Source organism: Haliaeetus leucocephalus, unplaced genomic scaffold (genome assembly GCF_000737465.1).
Source record: "Haliaeetus leucocephalus isolate CR32 unplaced genomic scaffold, Haliaeetus_leucocephalus-4.0 Scaffold395, whole genome shotgun sequence".
Taxonomy (NCBI): domain Eukaryota; kingdom Metazoa; phylum Chordata; class Aves; order Accipitriformes; family Accipitridae; genus Haliaeetus; species Haliaeetus leucocephalus.
Window position 1 is genome coordinate 5,108,526 of NW_010972831.1, and position 12,152 is coordinate 5,120,677.

At 43.5% G+C, this 12,152-nt stretch overlaps 1 protein-coding gene across 2 annotated transcripts; it reads left to right on the forward strand.

Annotated features, from left to right (window-relative positions):
• Positions 1-234: 234 nt before the first annotated feature.
• On the forward strand, positions 235-12,152 carry TRPV2 (transient receptor potential cation channel, subfamily V, member 2). 2 transcript variants are annotated; one of them, XM_010573711.1, is made up of 17 exons: positions 235-585; positions 854-971; positions 1,909-2,204; positions 2,852-2,985; positions 3,307-3,459; positions 4,159-4,299; positions 4,785-5,083; positions 5,539-5,715; positions 6,161-6,319; positions 6,441-6,536; positions 7,067-7,137; positions 7,849-8,014; positions 8,773-8,839; positions 8,927-9,234; positions 9,636-9,754; positions 10,569-10,663; positions 11,440-12,152. In XM_010573711.1, the coding sequence occupies exons 3-17, from the start codon at positions 1,966-1,968 to the stop codon at positions 11,568-11,570; spliced, it is 2,355 nt and encodes a 784-aa protein (XP_010572013.1). In that variant the 5' UTR covers positions 235-585; positions 854-971; positions 1,909-1,965; the 3' UTR covers positions 11,571-12,152. The 2 variants fall into 2 exon arrangements, with proteins under 2 accessions (XP_010572013.1, XP_010572014.1); XM_010573712.1 differs by having other exon boundaries at positions 11,395-11,816.

Sequence of the window (12,152 nt, forward strand, 5' to 3'; positions counted from 1 at the left end):
TGCTAATATGAGTGTGGTCATCTCTGCAGAAAAGGAGGAGTCTTACCCATGGATGTAAATAATTTGGGGTCTGCTTTCATGTTTATTAACACTTGTTGGTATTTGACTTGGTTTCTACTGAGAGATTATTTACCCTGTGAAGGATCCGTTGGGACTCCTTGTCAGATCAGTTCTTGGGTGGAGCTTGCAGCAACTTGGGGTAAGTGCTGTGCTCTTCCTCTTTTGACAGCAGGGCTTTTTGGTGCTGCACTGCTCAAAATGGCTTGGTAAAGTTGCAGAAAGAAACAACTCGGTTCTTGAGTAGAGAAGTGAAAGTTGAGCTAGCAGAGAGGGCTGTCTGTGTTTCCTAGGGACGCACAAAGTGGATGTATACATTATAGGGTCCTTTTTTATAGGACCGTTTTGCTCTTGCTTTTAAAACAGACGGTCTGTCTGTACAAGACTGACAATAAATAACTCTCTCGAGCGCTGTGGAGAGATGGAAACTGCAGCTGAGAAATGATTTTGGGGAAAGGAAGACAGAAAAGCACAAGCAAACTATTATGGAAGTACCAATAGCGCTCTAAAGGATCGGCAAATGTACCAGTAAGTGTTATGGGGGAGGAAATAAGTCTGAAATGGGATTATAGGGTGTATGCTTGTGTGTGCAGAGGAATGTTTGTCATTAGAGTGCAGACTAAACTGAATGGCTGAATTATCATAATGGTTTGTCTTGAAATCAGCCCTTGGATTTCTTGCTGTGAGCTGCATAAAGATGTTTTGTGGCTGTTTTCTGCCTAGAACTATGTTTCTCCACATCCTAATCTAAGCCAGAATGCTTATGCTGTGTCAATTTACCTCTCTGCCGGTACAGGCTATGGAGTCTGGCTGTAGTCCCAGCAAGGGAGATTTCTCTTCAGAGAAAACCTGTTAACCATTTGGAGGGAGTACATGTGAATAAGACGGAGTTATTAAAAAACCCTCTGCTTCAGGTTGGTAATCATGGATGTTTCCTTGCTGCCTCACAAACTGTGTGTGAATCTGCAGTCGTATGCTGACTAGAGATAGCTTGCATTACGTGTGGATCTGAGATGTAACCAGATATATATGAAGAGACGTTTCAAAAGAGTAAAAAAAGAGTACAGTACATATTAAATGAGAGAAGCGGGCTGGCTGGGTGCTCTGGTGAATACGAATGCTCTCTGTACAGCAGATCTGGATCCAGCTTTGCTCTTGGGAGAGCTGTGCTCTGTTCAGGCTCTGAGGGCTGTAAGTGTCCGCATGGCAGCTGGGGTGTGTGTTTGCCTGGGCTGTGGAGCTGGAAATTCAAAGCCCGTACTTGCATGGATAGCCAACAGCTCCAAACACTGGGGAGATCCCACTCATTTTGCCCCAGGATGAAATACGAGAACGCATGAGGGGAACGTAATTTGCACATAAGTTTTCCCTGTAGAAATGGCATAATGCTTACCAACAGAGAACATAAGCAAACTTATCACTCTGTTCCAAAGAAGGCCTACAGTTAATCTTATCTGTTTTGCCACTTGGTGAGTAGCCTGTGTTGGCTGCACTGAGACAAGAACAATGATCGTAGTCTACTAAAGATCCACTTTCTTTGCCTTTTATGTAAGGAACCTGTGCTGCTGCCAACAGGTGAGGTCATCTCACAAAGGGGGTTCAGATGTTCTGCAGACAAGTTGCCTGTATTTCATGAACTGCTTTTGAACTTCTTCTCCAGTGGTACCTTATTTAAGGCCTTGATCCTTTATTCAAATACTCCTACTGTGCAGAGTTTTGCTGAATCTCTCTCTCAAAGCACCCATAGTCAACTGTAGGAATGCTGGGCCTGGAAACATGCTTTCCTCTCTGTGCCACACCAAGCACACTCTAGGTTTGTGAACAAATTGTGTTAATTCTCCCTCCTTGCAGGTTTAGCCTCCCAGCGGGGGACGTCTTTGGTGATCTGCAAGATTATCTGTACTAGAAATGGATAACTTCACAAATGGGCAGCCGGGCCCAGGTCAGAGGAACAGGTTGATGGGATTGCTAGAAACAGATGACAGTATCCAGGAAGATAAACCTGCATCTAGTAAAAAGGAAGAAAGATCAGGACATGGAAAGAAAGGAGAGCCACGACCCTTGGAGACGCCTTATCAGAAGGAGAGCAGTGACTTTCCTCCTAAAGTCAAGATTAATCTGAACTATCGGCCAGGGCTCGTCAGCAAGTGAGTAACTGTTGGGTGTTTGACAAGGGTGTGATCCCTGTTGATCTGTACTGATCCCTGCTGGTAGGGGTCTATAGACTTTACCAAATCTAAACTAAAAGTAGCAATGTAGGAATATCACAGGCATCTGGTGGGAGGTGATTAAAAGCAGAAAGGGGATGCATTAGCCCTTTCCGTCTGCACTTGGAAGGTATGTGTGTGTTGTGGTGTATTTGGGGTGTATCTGAACTAACACTAAATAAGCCAAGTTGGGTGTAAGAGCAGCCTACCATGGAGCCCTATACAACTGAACTGGTCTTGCCAGGGAGGGATGTAAACCAACTCACAGAGTGCTTCACACCATGTGATGGGGCTGACTTTGGTCCTGCAGCTATCTTGGGCTTCTCTGTCTTTGTGCTCTGGATGCATTCCAGGGTTGCAGATTAGACTGGATCTGGGAAGAGCTCCAGCTGATGGAAAGAGCAGCCACTGAAGAGAATTCTGGGAAATAACTGTCTCTATTTTTCCCTTGACTCAAAAATAAAATACTTGTTTTTTCTGACAAACTTTTCTCCTCCCTCCTTTCTTACACTGTCCCACTAGAATTTATTGCACACTCTTGTCTTCTGCTCTCCAGAACTTCTTAACATTTTGCATTTCTTCCGTAGCCAAAAGGACCCCAATCGCTTTGACAGAGACAGGCTCTTCAGCGCAGTCTCAAGGGGCAGCCCTGAGGCACTGGATGGTTTACTTGAGTACTTACGGAGGACCTCCAAATTTCTCACCAATTCTGAATACACAGGTAGATTTCTGCTTAGTACACCGTAAACAGGGTTAGCAGAGGCAGTGCTTGTTAACATAAGAGGAAAGCAGAGGAATCTTCTTTGCTTTCTCCAGCCCTCTGTCCATTCTTTTATTTTCCTAATGTCCACCCGAGGATGGAGAATGCCATTAATTATATATATCCTAAGGCTTTTGCCTCTACTGCAGACTAAGAGTACTGAGAAACACCTTTAAAATAATTATTGTATTTGGTCCTACAGTGACAGTTAAGTTCTGAATCGAGTAGTACAGCTGTGTGCAAAGTACACGCACAACCCGTTCAATACTCTTTTTCTACTAGATGCAAAGACTGGGAAGACCTGCTTAATGAAAGCCCTGTTGAACTTAAAAAATGGAAAGAATGACACAATCCCACTTTTGCTGGAAATAGACCAAAAGACACAGAATCCCAGGCCACTTGTTAATGTGGCATGCTCTGACTGTTACTACAGAGGTAAGATTTCAGTTCTGATGCTGTGTCAGAGCAGCTTCCCCATTAGACAAGTGAGATGTGCAGATGCAAGGAAAAAGAGGGGAACCAGAGCTTATGCAGCACTGCAGTTCCAGAGTTCTGGTGCAGTTACAGTAACAGCCTACTCATCTTTTATTTCTGATTCTGGTACTGCATCATCTTCAGCCTTGAATTATACACTTCTGCAACTTTGTTCTTGGTCTATAAAACAGAAGTGATACATGTTTAATAACCCAATAATATGAGAGGATTTGCTTGGGAAATCTTAAAAAGCATGTCCAGAAGTGAAAAAGAAATAGTATATCACTATTAAAGAATGAGTTCTGCTGTTTGGGCTATTCTTTTAATAGCAGACATGCAGCATAGTCATGTACATGTATGGTTGTCTTTATCCTCTCATAGCTACTTGGGATCTTAGTGCCAGGTAGGGGTAATTGCCTGGTCTTGTACTGAATTTCTGATAGTCTTGAGGCTTGTATTCTGACTCAGTGTTTGCAGCGCGCTTTTCCAATGAACGTTGTTGAAAGTCATCAGTTGCCACCCACACCCTGCCCAGCACTGAGACTGCAGGATTGCTATGCAGAACATCCGTTGATTGTTGAAACAGTGCTTTCCTGAAGAGTCCTTTGCCTGTTCCCTCTGATAGTGGCACTGAATGATAGGTTTTGCCTGTTTCCTTAGGCCAGACAGCACTCCATATTGCCATAGAGAAAAGGAGCCTAGATTTAGTGAAACTTCTAGTAGAGAATGGAGCTGATGTCCATGCCAGAGCCCATGGTGAATTCTTCAAGAAGAAGAAAGAAGGAGTTAGCTTTTATTTTGGTGAGTCAGTGTGGAACATGCTCCTTTGCTTTTTTTATTGCCTTACTGTCTGTGGTGCCACTAAATCTCAGTTGGTTTTGCCCCTCTGTGTGTGGGTTGCCATCTCCACTGTCCTGTAATCAAGCTCTTGACTTATTTGAATGGCAGGATCCTTTCACAGACTTGGGTGTCCAATGGGCATTTGCCAGCATCTTTGGTTTTACGTATTTAACCCTGTCTGAGGGGCTTCAGACAGAGACAAATACTTGGTTAGTTTAGCCAAATTAGGGGTCTGGGAAAGTGTTTCAGCTGCCCCCAGAAATAAGGAGTAATTGTTTACTGCAAAACCCTTTCTGAGTCTTGAGACACTGAGAAAGAACTTGTTCTGTGTTCTGGTGGTAAAACTATAGGCTAAATGTATTTTCTTATAATTGCTTTTTTTTTTTTCTTTAATTCTTTTTCACCCCTTTCTGCTTCCCCTCCAAATACTGCCCTAATCTCTTCAGGTGAGCTTCCCCTCTCCTTGGCTGCTTGTACCAACCAGCTTGAGGTGGTGGAATATCTTCTAAACAATCCCCACCAGAAGGCCAGCCTCCAGGAGCAAGATACACAGGGCAACACAGTCCTCCATGCCCTGGTGATGATTGCAGATGACACTGAGGAGAACACCAAGTTTGTGAGCACAACATATGTTGAGATCTTAAAGGCAGGTGTGAAGGTTGACCCAACGTGGAAACTGGAGGAGATAGTGAACTATGATGGACTAAATCCTCTGCAGCTTGCTGCCAAGACAGGCAAAGTGGAGGTAAAGACAACTAGAGGAAACCCCTGGGGTTGCTGAGAAACAAGGAAGACTGTAGCATACATCCTCAGCATAGCAGCGGGGTTTGATGTAGGAACATCTTACACCCAACCTGTAGTAATGCTGCTGACAGTGGCAGTGCCACAGGAGACAATAAAGGCGGCCTCTTCCAGGCCACTCCAGTTAGTGTCCTACAGAGCTTCAGCTGGCTGCTGCTGCTCTCTGTCCCAGCCAAACCAGCTGGTCTGGACCAAAATTGGTTCTACTCCTGGAAGAGCTGATACAAGGTGTAGTTAGATTGCCTGCTTTTAGCCAGATAGGCTGGTGTTTGGATATATCAAGGTGTATAATGCAGAAAGCCAGGTGTCCCGTATTTGAAGGTGATTTGGGTATGCTTGTGTCGTTCTGCACCTTCATTAGATACAAATTTTTCTGGTATGCATCCGGTTTCTCTTCAGATCTTCAAGCACATCATCCAAAGAGAGATCAAAGACCCAGTGTACAGGCACCTGTCACGCAAGTTCACTGAATGGACGTATGGACCTATCCATGTGTCTCTCTATGACTTGTCCTCTATAGACAGCTTTGAGGAAAACTCTGTGCTGGAGATTCTGGCATACAGCAGTGACACACCGGTGAGTGCTTTTACTAAAAGTCAAAGACAGCAACATTTTTTCTGCCTTTCTGTAGTGTTGCTGTATAATTATGCAAATCATTTCAAGTTAATGTGGTGTTTCACATCATCATTTTTGTGGAAAAGAAATGCATGATGGAAGTATTTGCATATTTTATTATTTATAGTCTGCTTGGTATGCCTCTGATAATCTATAATATGAGAGAAATTTTTGATCCTTTGGTTGTCCTAAGCCTGGATGTGTCCAAATAACTTGATGAAGCCAAGCACAATTAACTTCTTATGGGATGGTTGATCTCTTTCATAATGAAAGGCCTGACTGAATAAACCCTTAGCAATACCCTACTTGGAGCCTCTGAACTCCAACCCTGAAAAAGACAATGCTGTGGTGAATTTGCATTCCTGTTGACACATGGGTACCTTTTTTGTTGTTTGTTTTTCCATAGAATCGGTACAAGATGGTGGTTTTGGAGCCACTGAACAAACTGCTTCAGCAAAAGTGGGAAACATTTGCTTCCAAGAGATTCTACTTCAGTTTTGTCTCATACTTGTCATTCATGATCATCTTTACAGCCATTGCATACTATCAACCCTTACGGGTAAAGGTAGGTCCAGTCTTCTTTTATCTAGAAAGGCCTGAATGAATGGAGCTGAGTTTAAAAAGTGTGGGGTGGTTGTCATCACTACCTCTGCCTGTCTTCAGTGGTTTTTGGTTTTATCTTGCAGCCTTCATTTCCAGTGGAGTTCACAGCTGGAGGCTTCCTGTGGGTCTCTGGACTGATCATTATCTTGCTAGGAGGCATTTATCTAATCTTTGCTCAGGTATGGGGATCTCATGTGGTTTCATTGTAAGAAAGAAAAAAAGGAAACGATCACTGACATGGAGGCAACAGATTCAATTCTCCTGATATGAGGGTGTGCACGAGTGGATGGCAGGAGGGAATCCTGCTCTGAGACACTTACAGTGTCAGCACGATCTAGCAGTGACAGGGGTGGCACAAGCCAGGTTGCTGGGCAAGAGCAAGAATAGGTTCACAGCAGCAAATAATTACGAGAGACTTCTGTGATTTATGGTACCAAAATGCATCCTTGGCATTTAATACAGTCTATTAATAAAGCCATTGGGCTGAGCCATGATTCAGCCCTTGTTTATCCTTGCCCTTTGTAAATAAGGCCTTTTTTTCATCTTGGAAGTATTACTAGCTGAGATTTGTGATCTTGAAAATGAAAGCATGAATAGCAGCTTATGGAGCAAACCTTTCCCCTGAGCAATAGGCTATGCTGTGCAGGAATCGCTCTCTAGCATGCCCTGTTTTTCTGATGAATGGCTACCATTGATTTTTCTCTATCAGAGTCTGTACTTGCGGAGGAGACGCCAGTCCCTGAAGACTATGTGTTCTGACAGCTGCATTGAGATCTTGATGTATGTCTCTTGAGGTTTTTGCACAATGAAAGCATGGATGAAACTGGTTCTCTGCTGTGTGCAGCTAAGTTGCCCTAACATTACTAGAGAGATGGTGAGCAGGAAAGACTGATTCTCTGCCACTGTCTCCTCTTTCCATCCCTTCCCTGCTTGCTTCTCCTACCTGCTGCATCTTGTCATAACTCTTTGTTGTAATGGACTTCGCTGGGTAGGTTCTCTCCTTGGATTTGTAGCGGAACACAGTACAGGTCAGACCCTCAATTATTCCACAGATAAGAACATATACTTGTTAGAAAAAGAGCTCAAGTTCTCAATCATACTGTCACAGCGGCTCAGAATTGGTTGAAAGGAAAATAACTTCTGTTTTCTGAGGAGAAATGTGTATAGATGCATGTGTGTGCATGTATGTGTGCATGTGTTCATAAGTGTTAAATTTTTTTTCCATTTAATATGAGTTATGTGAGTTACATCAAGCAGTTCAGAGTTTCCATACTGTGAGAGTAACCAGTTCATAACAAAACTGCAACAATTTGTGGGTCTGGTTATAACAGGATTTGCTTATATAAACTATGTGTCTGATTAACTGCTACTTTATATGCTCCATGTAGCCTTGTCAAATGTGTTTGCTTTTACTTGCAAAACAGAACAGATCTGCAAATGGGCCTCTTTGTTGAGGTAAGTTACTGTGCCACTCATTCTATTTCTCTCCAGCTTCATCCAGGCTTTCTCATTGCTGCTGTCAGCCGTCCTGTATGGTGCAAGTTCAGAAAATTATGTGGCAGTGATGGTGTTCTCCCTGCTTTTGGGATGGGTGAACACGCTGTATTACACTCGGGGCTTTCAACGCACTGGGATCTACAGTGTCATGATACAGAAGGTCAGTACTTGGAAAAAACCTTGTATGAAAAGTGTTTGGGTGTGAGGAACTAATAGAAGTCCTGCAATTATTTTTCTTCTCTCAGGACCATGAAAACCATAAATGGAATTGAGTCACTGACTATGGAAGTAACAATATTGCAGAAGGAGTTTAGATCAGTGTCTTCAAGGAAGTACAATTGCAGCAAACCACTAGTTTGCTATCTTTGAATATAGGAAGTCACAGCAGCTGACACCAGTTTGTCATAAACCAACTCAAAACTAGCAGTCAAAACCAGTGGGAGTTCCCTGGAACTGTTATGCTTGGGCTGAGAAATGTTTCCAGGTCCATAGAGGAGTCTGGGACTAGAAAGACAAGACAAAGCAGAGGTGAAATGAGTTGCCAGGGAAGAATTCTGATCACCACTTGTCTGAAACCCAATGGAGACGGAAAAGAAAGAGATGTGTGCGTTGAAACAATTTGGAAACAGCCATACTGGGGAACTGAGATGATATTTATTTGTTTCAAAGAACCTATTCATACAAACATAACAACAAATAATTTCATGTAGTACTCTCAGATTAAGCTACCAATGATGTTACTTACCTGAGGAAGTAATTTAACATGTATTAGTAGTTGCTTAAACTGGATAAAAGCATTTTCCAACTTGCTTTCAATATTGTTACTGGGGGTTGGTTTATGATGTGTGAGAACAGGAGATCATCCTCGTGATTTCATGTGAGATAAAGGATGGCACTTCCTCCTGATTTGTGTTTTAGACTATCCTGAGAGATCTACTGCGTTTCCTCTTGGTTTATATCATCTTCCTCTTTGGCTTTGCTGCAGGTAAGGCCTTACTCAGCATTAGGTTGCAGGCTGGGCTGCAAGAAGTAAATTTTTCTGAAGAAGATTCAAATTCTGTTTTTCTCATAGCTCTGGTTACGCTGATGGGGGACGCTCCTTCGGTCTCTCAGAACAAGTCTCTTGCTCAGTTGGAGAGTGCTGGGAGCCATGCTATGTACGGTGGGCTGCTTAGTGTTTCCCTGGAGCTCTTCAAGATCACCATTGGGATGGGTGACCTGGATTTCCAGGAACATGCCAGATTCAGATACTTCGTCATGTTCCTGCTGCTTCTCTTTGTGATCCTCACTTACATTCTTTTGCTCAACATGCTGATTGCGCTCATGAGCGAGACTGTCACAGATATTTCTGGTTACAGCAAAAGCATCTGGAAGCTGCAGGTGAGGCGCAGTGCTGCTCAGCAGTTATGTCATGGCCCAAAACTCCTACCTGAGTCTCATAACATCAGAGATGACAGTGCCTGTCTTTGTCCTAACCCTGAGCTATAAACTTCTCTTGTACATAAACTTGCCACTCTGGGGGCTAAATCCTAACATCATTTTTAGATATATTTAAAACTCATGCTGTTTGCATGGCTACCAGCCAGTCCGGATCCACATGCATAAGTAACTTGAGAAATTAAGTAACTGACTGGTAGTATTAAGCTAAGGAGCACTTTGGGATTGGGTTCCAGAGTGATTTTCTAAGTCAAAGTAGTTGCTGATTGGGGAAGATTCACTTGAAAAGAAGGTCTGGGCTCTGTATGCCTTGTTTGCTCTCTGACATAGACTTCTTCTTTCAGAGGGCTATTGCTATTCTAGAAATAGAGAAGGCCTGGCTGTGGCGCCAAGGTGGGAAGAGGAGATCTGGCTGCTTCATGTCAGTGGGCCTCAATAAGAAAGATGAGAGGTGGTGTTTCAGGTAAGACAGATGTACCATTACCCCTTATACACCAGCCTAGTAAGGGGTTCCCATGATTCGTAAGCTGGTAACCCTGAACCGCCACAGGGAATTTCAGCACTGATGCAACAGAGTGACTCAACCACACATTCCTGGGTACTTGCAAGTTGGTTGGTGATTGCAGTGCTGGAAGTTTGAGAGCTAGCTGAGCCGCCAGCATTGTCACCAAGACATGCTGTCACTAAAAGGTGTCCTGTTTAACCCAAATCTGTGCAAGTGGTTATGGTGGCAGGGTGCCTGCAATGATGTTTTCTTTGCTGCTGCGAGTATAGCCGTGCCCAGAGCAGGCTGTGGTGGGAGGGCTGGAGGCTGGTGGCCCCTTTGCTCAGGAACATGCAACTTGAGTGCAGCACGAGGGGGCAGCACTCTTCCTCGCATATAGGAGCTGGGAGAGCAGGTGAACCTTTCTCCACCCAGTGAACCGAACTGCAGACAGCACTTCTTAACTCCAGGGTGTTACGGAGCATGTATAGAAAGTGCAACCTAGGAGCCTCCTTTGTATTAAGTATGCTCCCTGTGAGAAACTGGAATATTTTAAAACAAACAACATAGACCAGCACACAATATGCAGGGGAAGAAGATTTACCTTGTGGAGCTTAGACTACAGAAGATCTTCACTCAAAAAAAAAATGCTCTGTAGTGTGTTGTTGCTACAGCCAAACCATTAGGATTGTGTTGGCAGGATGAGCTGGGTTGGGATGCTGTGGGGACAGTGAAATCTGGACTGAAATGCTGTGCTCCATACATCAGTGTCTGCTGCATTTTGTCTCTCCAGAGTAGAGGAAATTAAATGGACGAATTGGGCAAAGGATGTGGGAGTTCTTAAGGAAGACCCTGGAAACACCAGTGATTCAGAAATAAATCCAGAAGGTAAATTAAATAATGAAGGAAGGTCTTCAGTATCCTTTTAGCTTCCTGCTCAGCAGCTACTCTTGGCATGTTATTATGTCTTTGATAACAGAAATTTTAGGCAGGCCAGCTTGCTCATGAAATTGCTTCCACACAGCATACTTCAACAGTAGCAGCATCACTTGTGAGCTGAGAAAATAAAGAATTAGAGTAGACATGGACCTGGTCAGAGTTTGGGAACAAATAATGAGAATGAAGGAGATGCCATTCCTACTTATGTCTGGTAGAAATGGGCAGGAAACGCTGCTGAGAAAAGCAAGGGCTGTTCTTCCCTTTGACTCAGTAGCCCAAACGCATGGTGCTTTTTCTAGAAAAGGTAAAATTTAGGCCCACTCATACTGCAACTGTTAAAATCACGGGGCTTTTATAGCACAAATCAGGGCATTGACAATGGCAACTTTGTCAGATTCTGCCTAAGGTAATTATGTTTGCTTCCCTTGTTACACCTGGGAAGCAACTCTGTGAGGAAAATGGAGAGCTGTTACTTTCTCTAGAAATATTTTGTTCAGCCTGGCAGAGCTTGGGCGGAAGCTCCACTGGATTTAAACACGGCCCCCTGCTCTTCCAGCGTAGGTTCTTCCTAGATGCCAGTGTTCTAGGAGTGGGGAGGTTGCAACACTTAAAATACTATCTGGTGTATGTTGGGTTTTCCCCAAACCTGCACTCTTCTAAAAACTGGATCCCTTTGTCAGCTTCCTGCTGACAGAGGGCTGCTGTTTTTATGTCTCCTGCTATAGAGACAAGATCATGGAAACGGATGCCACAGAAACAACTGAGATCAGCTGTTTCAGAGGAGCAGTCACTGTTACAGCCCCAGCTATCAGCAACTGAGATGATACCTCTAGAGGGACAAACCAGAAATCTTTAGCAGGTTTTCTGGATTACAACTTTGCTTCCATCTTCAAAGGAGTAGTTCTTCCTATAGCGGCTGGAAGAATTGAAGGCATTATCAGTATTAAAGTACATTTCATCGAAGACTGTGGTTCAGCCTGTGGCTTTAAATATTTTCATGCACTTTAATCATTAATTTCCTCTGAAGAAACTATTTTTACTCAACTTTCTCTGCCTGACACTTTCTTATTGCTATGTCTAAAGGTATAAGAGTGAGAGCAAGATCATGGGGCAGTGGGGAGTGGTCTTTAGGAAGGCAGTGCTTTCTGAGCTGTATAGAAATAATGCTATTTGCCATAGAGAAGCAAAGGATGGAGTGACCTATCTAAGAATGGGTCGACTGTTATTTTTTTGTCACAGGAGGCTACACTGAAGTACTTTGGAATAAAGAGTGTTGTAGAGTCATAAAAAGTTGCTAAGGATGGAGTTGGCTTCTGTGCAAAGCACTGTTGGTGTGAGACATGAGTGGACAAACACACAGTCTTCAGTCATCAAGAGCCATACTGAGTCTTTATGTCAGTATCTGCAGTGCTTGGTGTTTAGCCGACATCACAATTCC

Excerpts from the sequence above, each read along its gene's own strand:
- TRPV2 (XM_010573711.1), top strand. The coding sequence starts at position 1,966 with ATGGATAACTTCACAAATGGGCAGCCGGGCCCAGGTCAGAGGAACAGG. Across the intron at positions 2,205-2,851 it reads CGGCCAGGGCTCGTCAGCAA|CCAAAAGGACCCCAATCGCT; the intron begins GTGAGTAACTGT and ends TTTCTTCCGTAG. Across the intron at positions 3,460-4,158 it reads CTCTGACTGTTACTACAGAG|GCCAGACAGCACTCCATATT; the intron begins GTAAGATTTCAG and ends CTGTTTCCTTAG.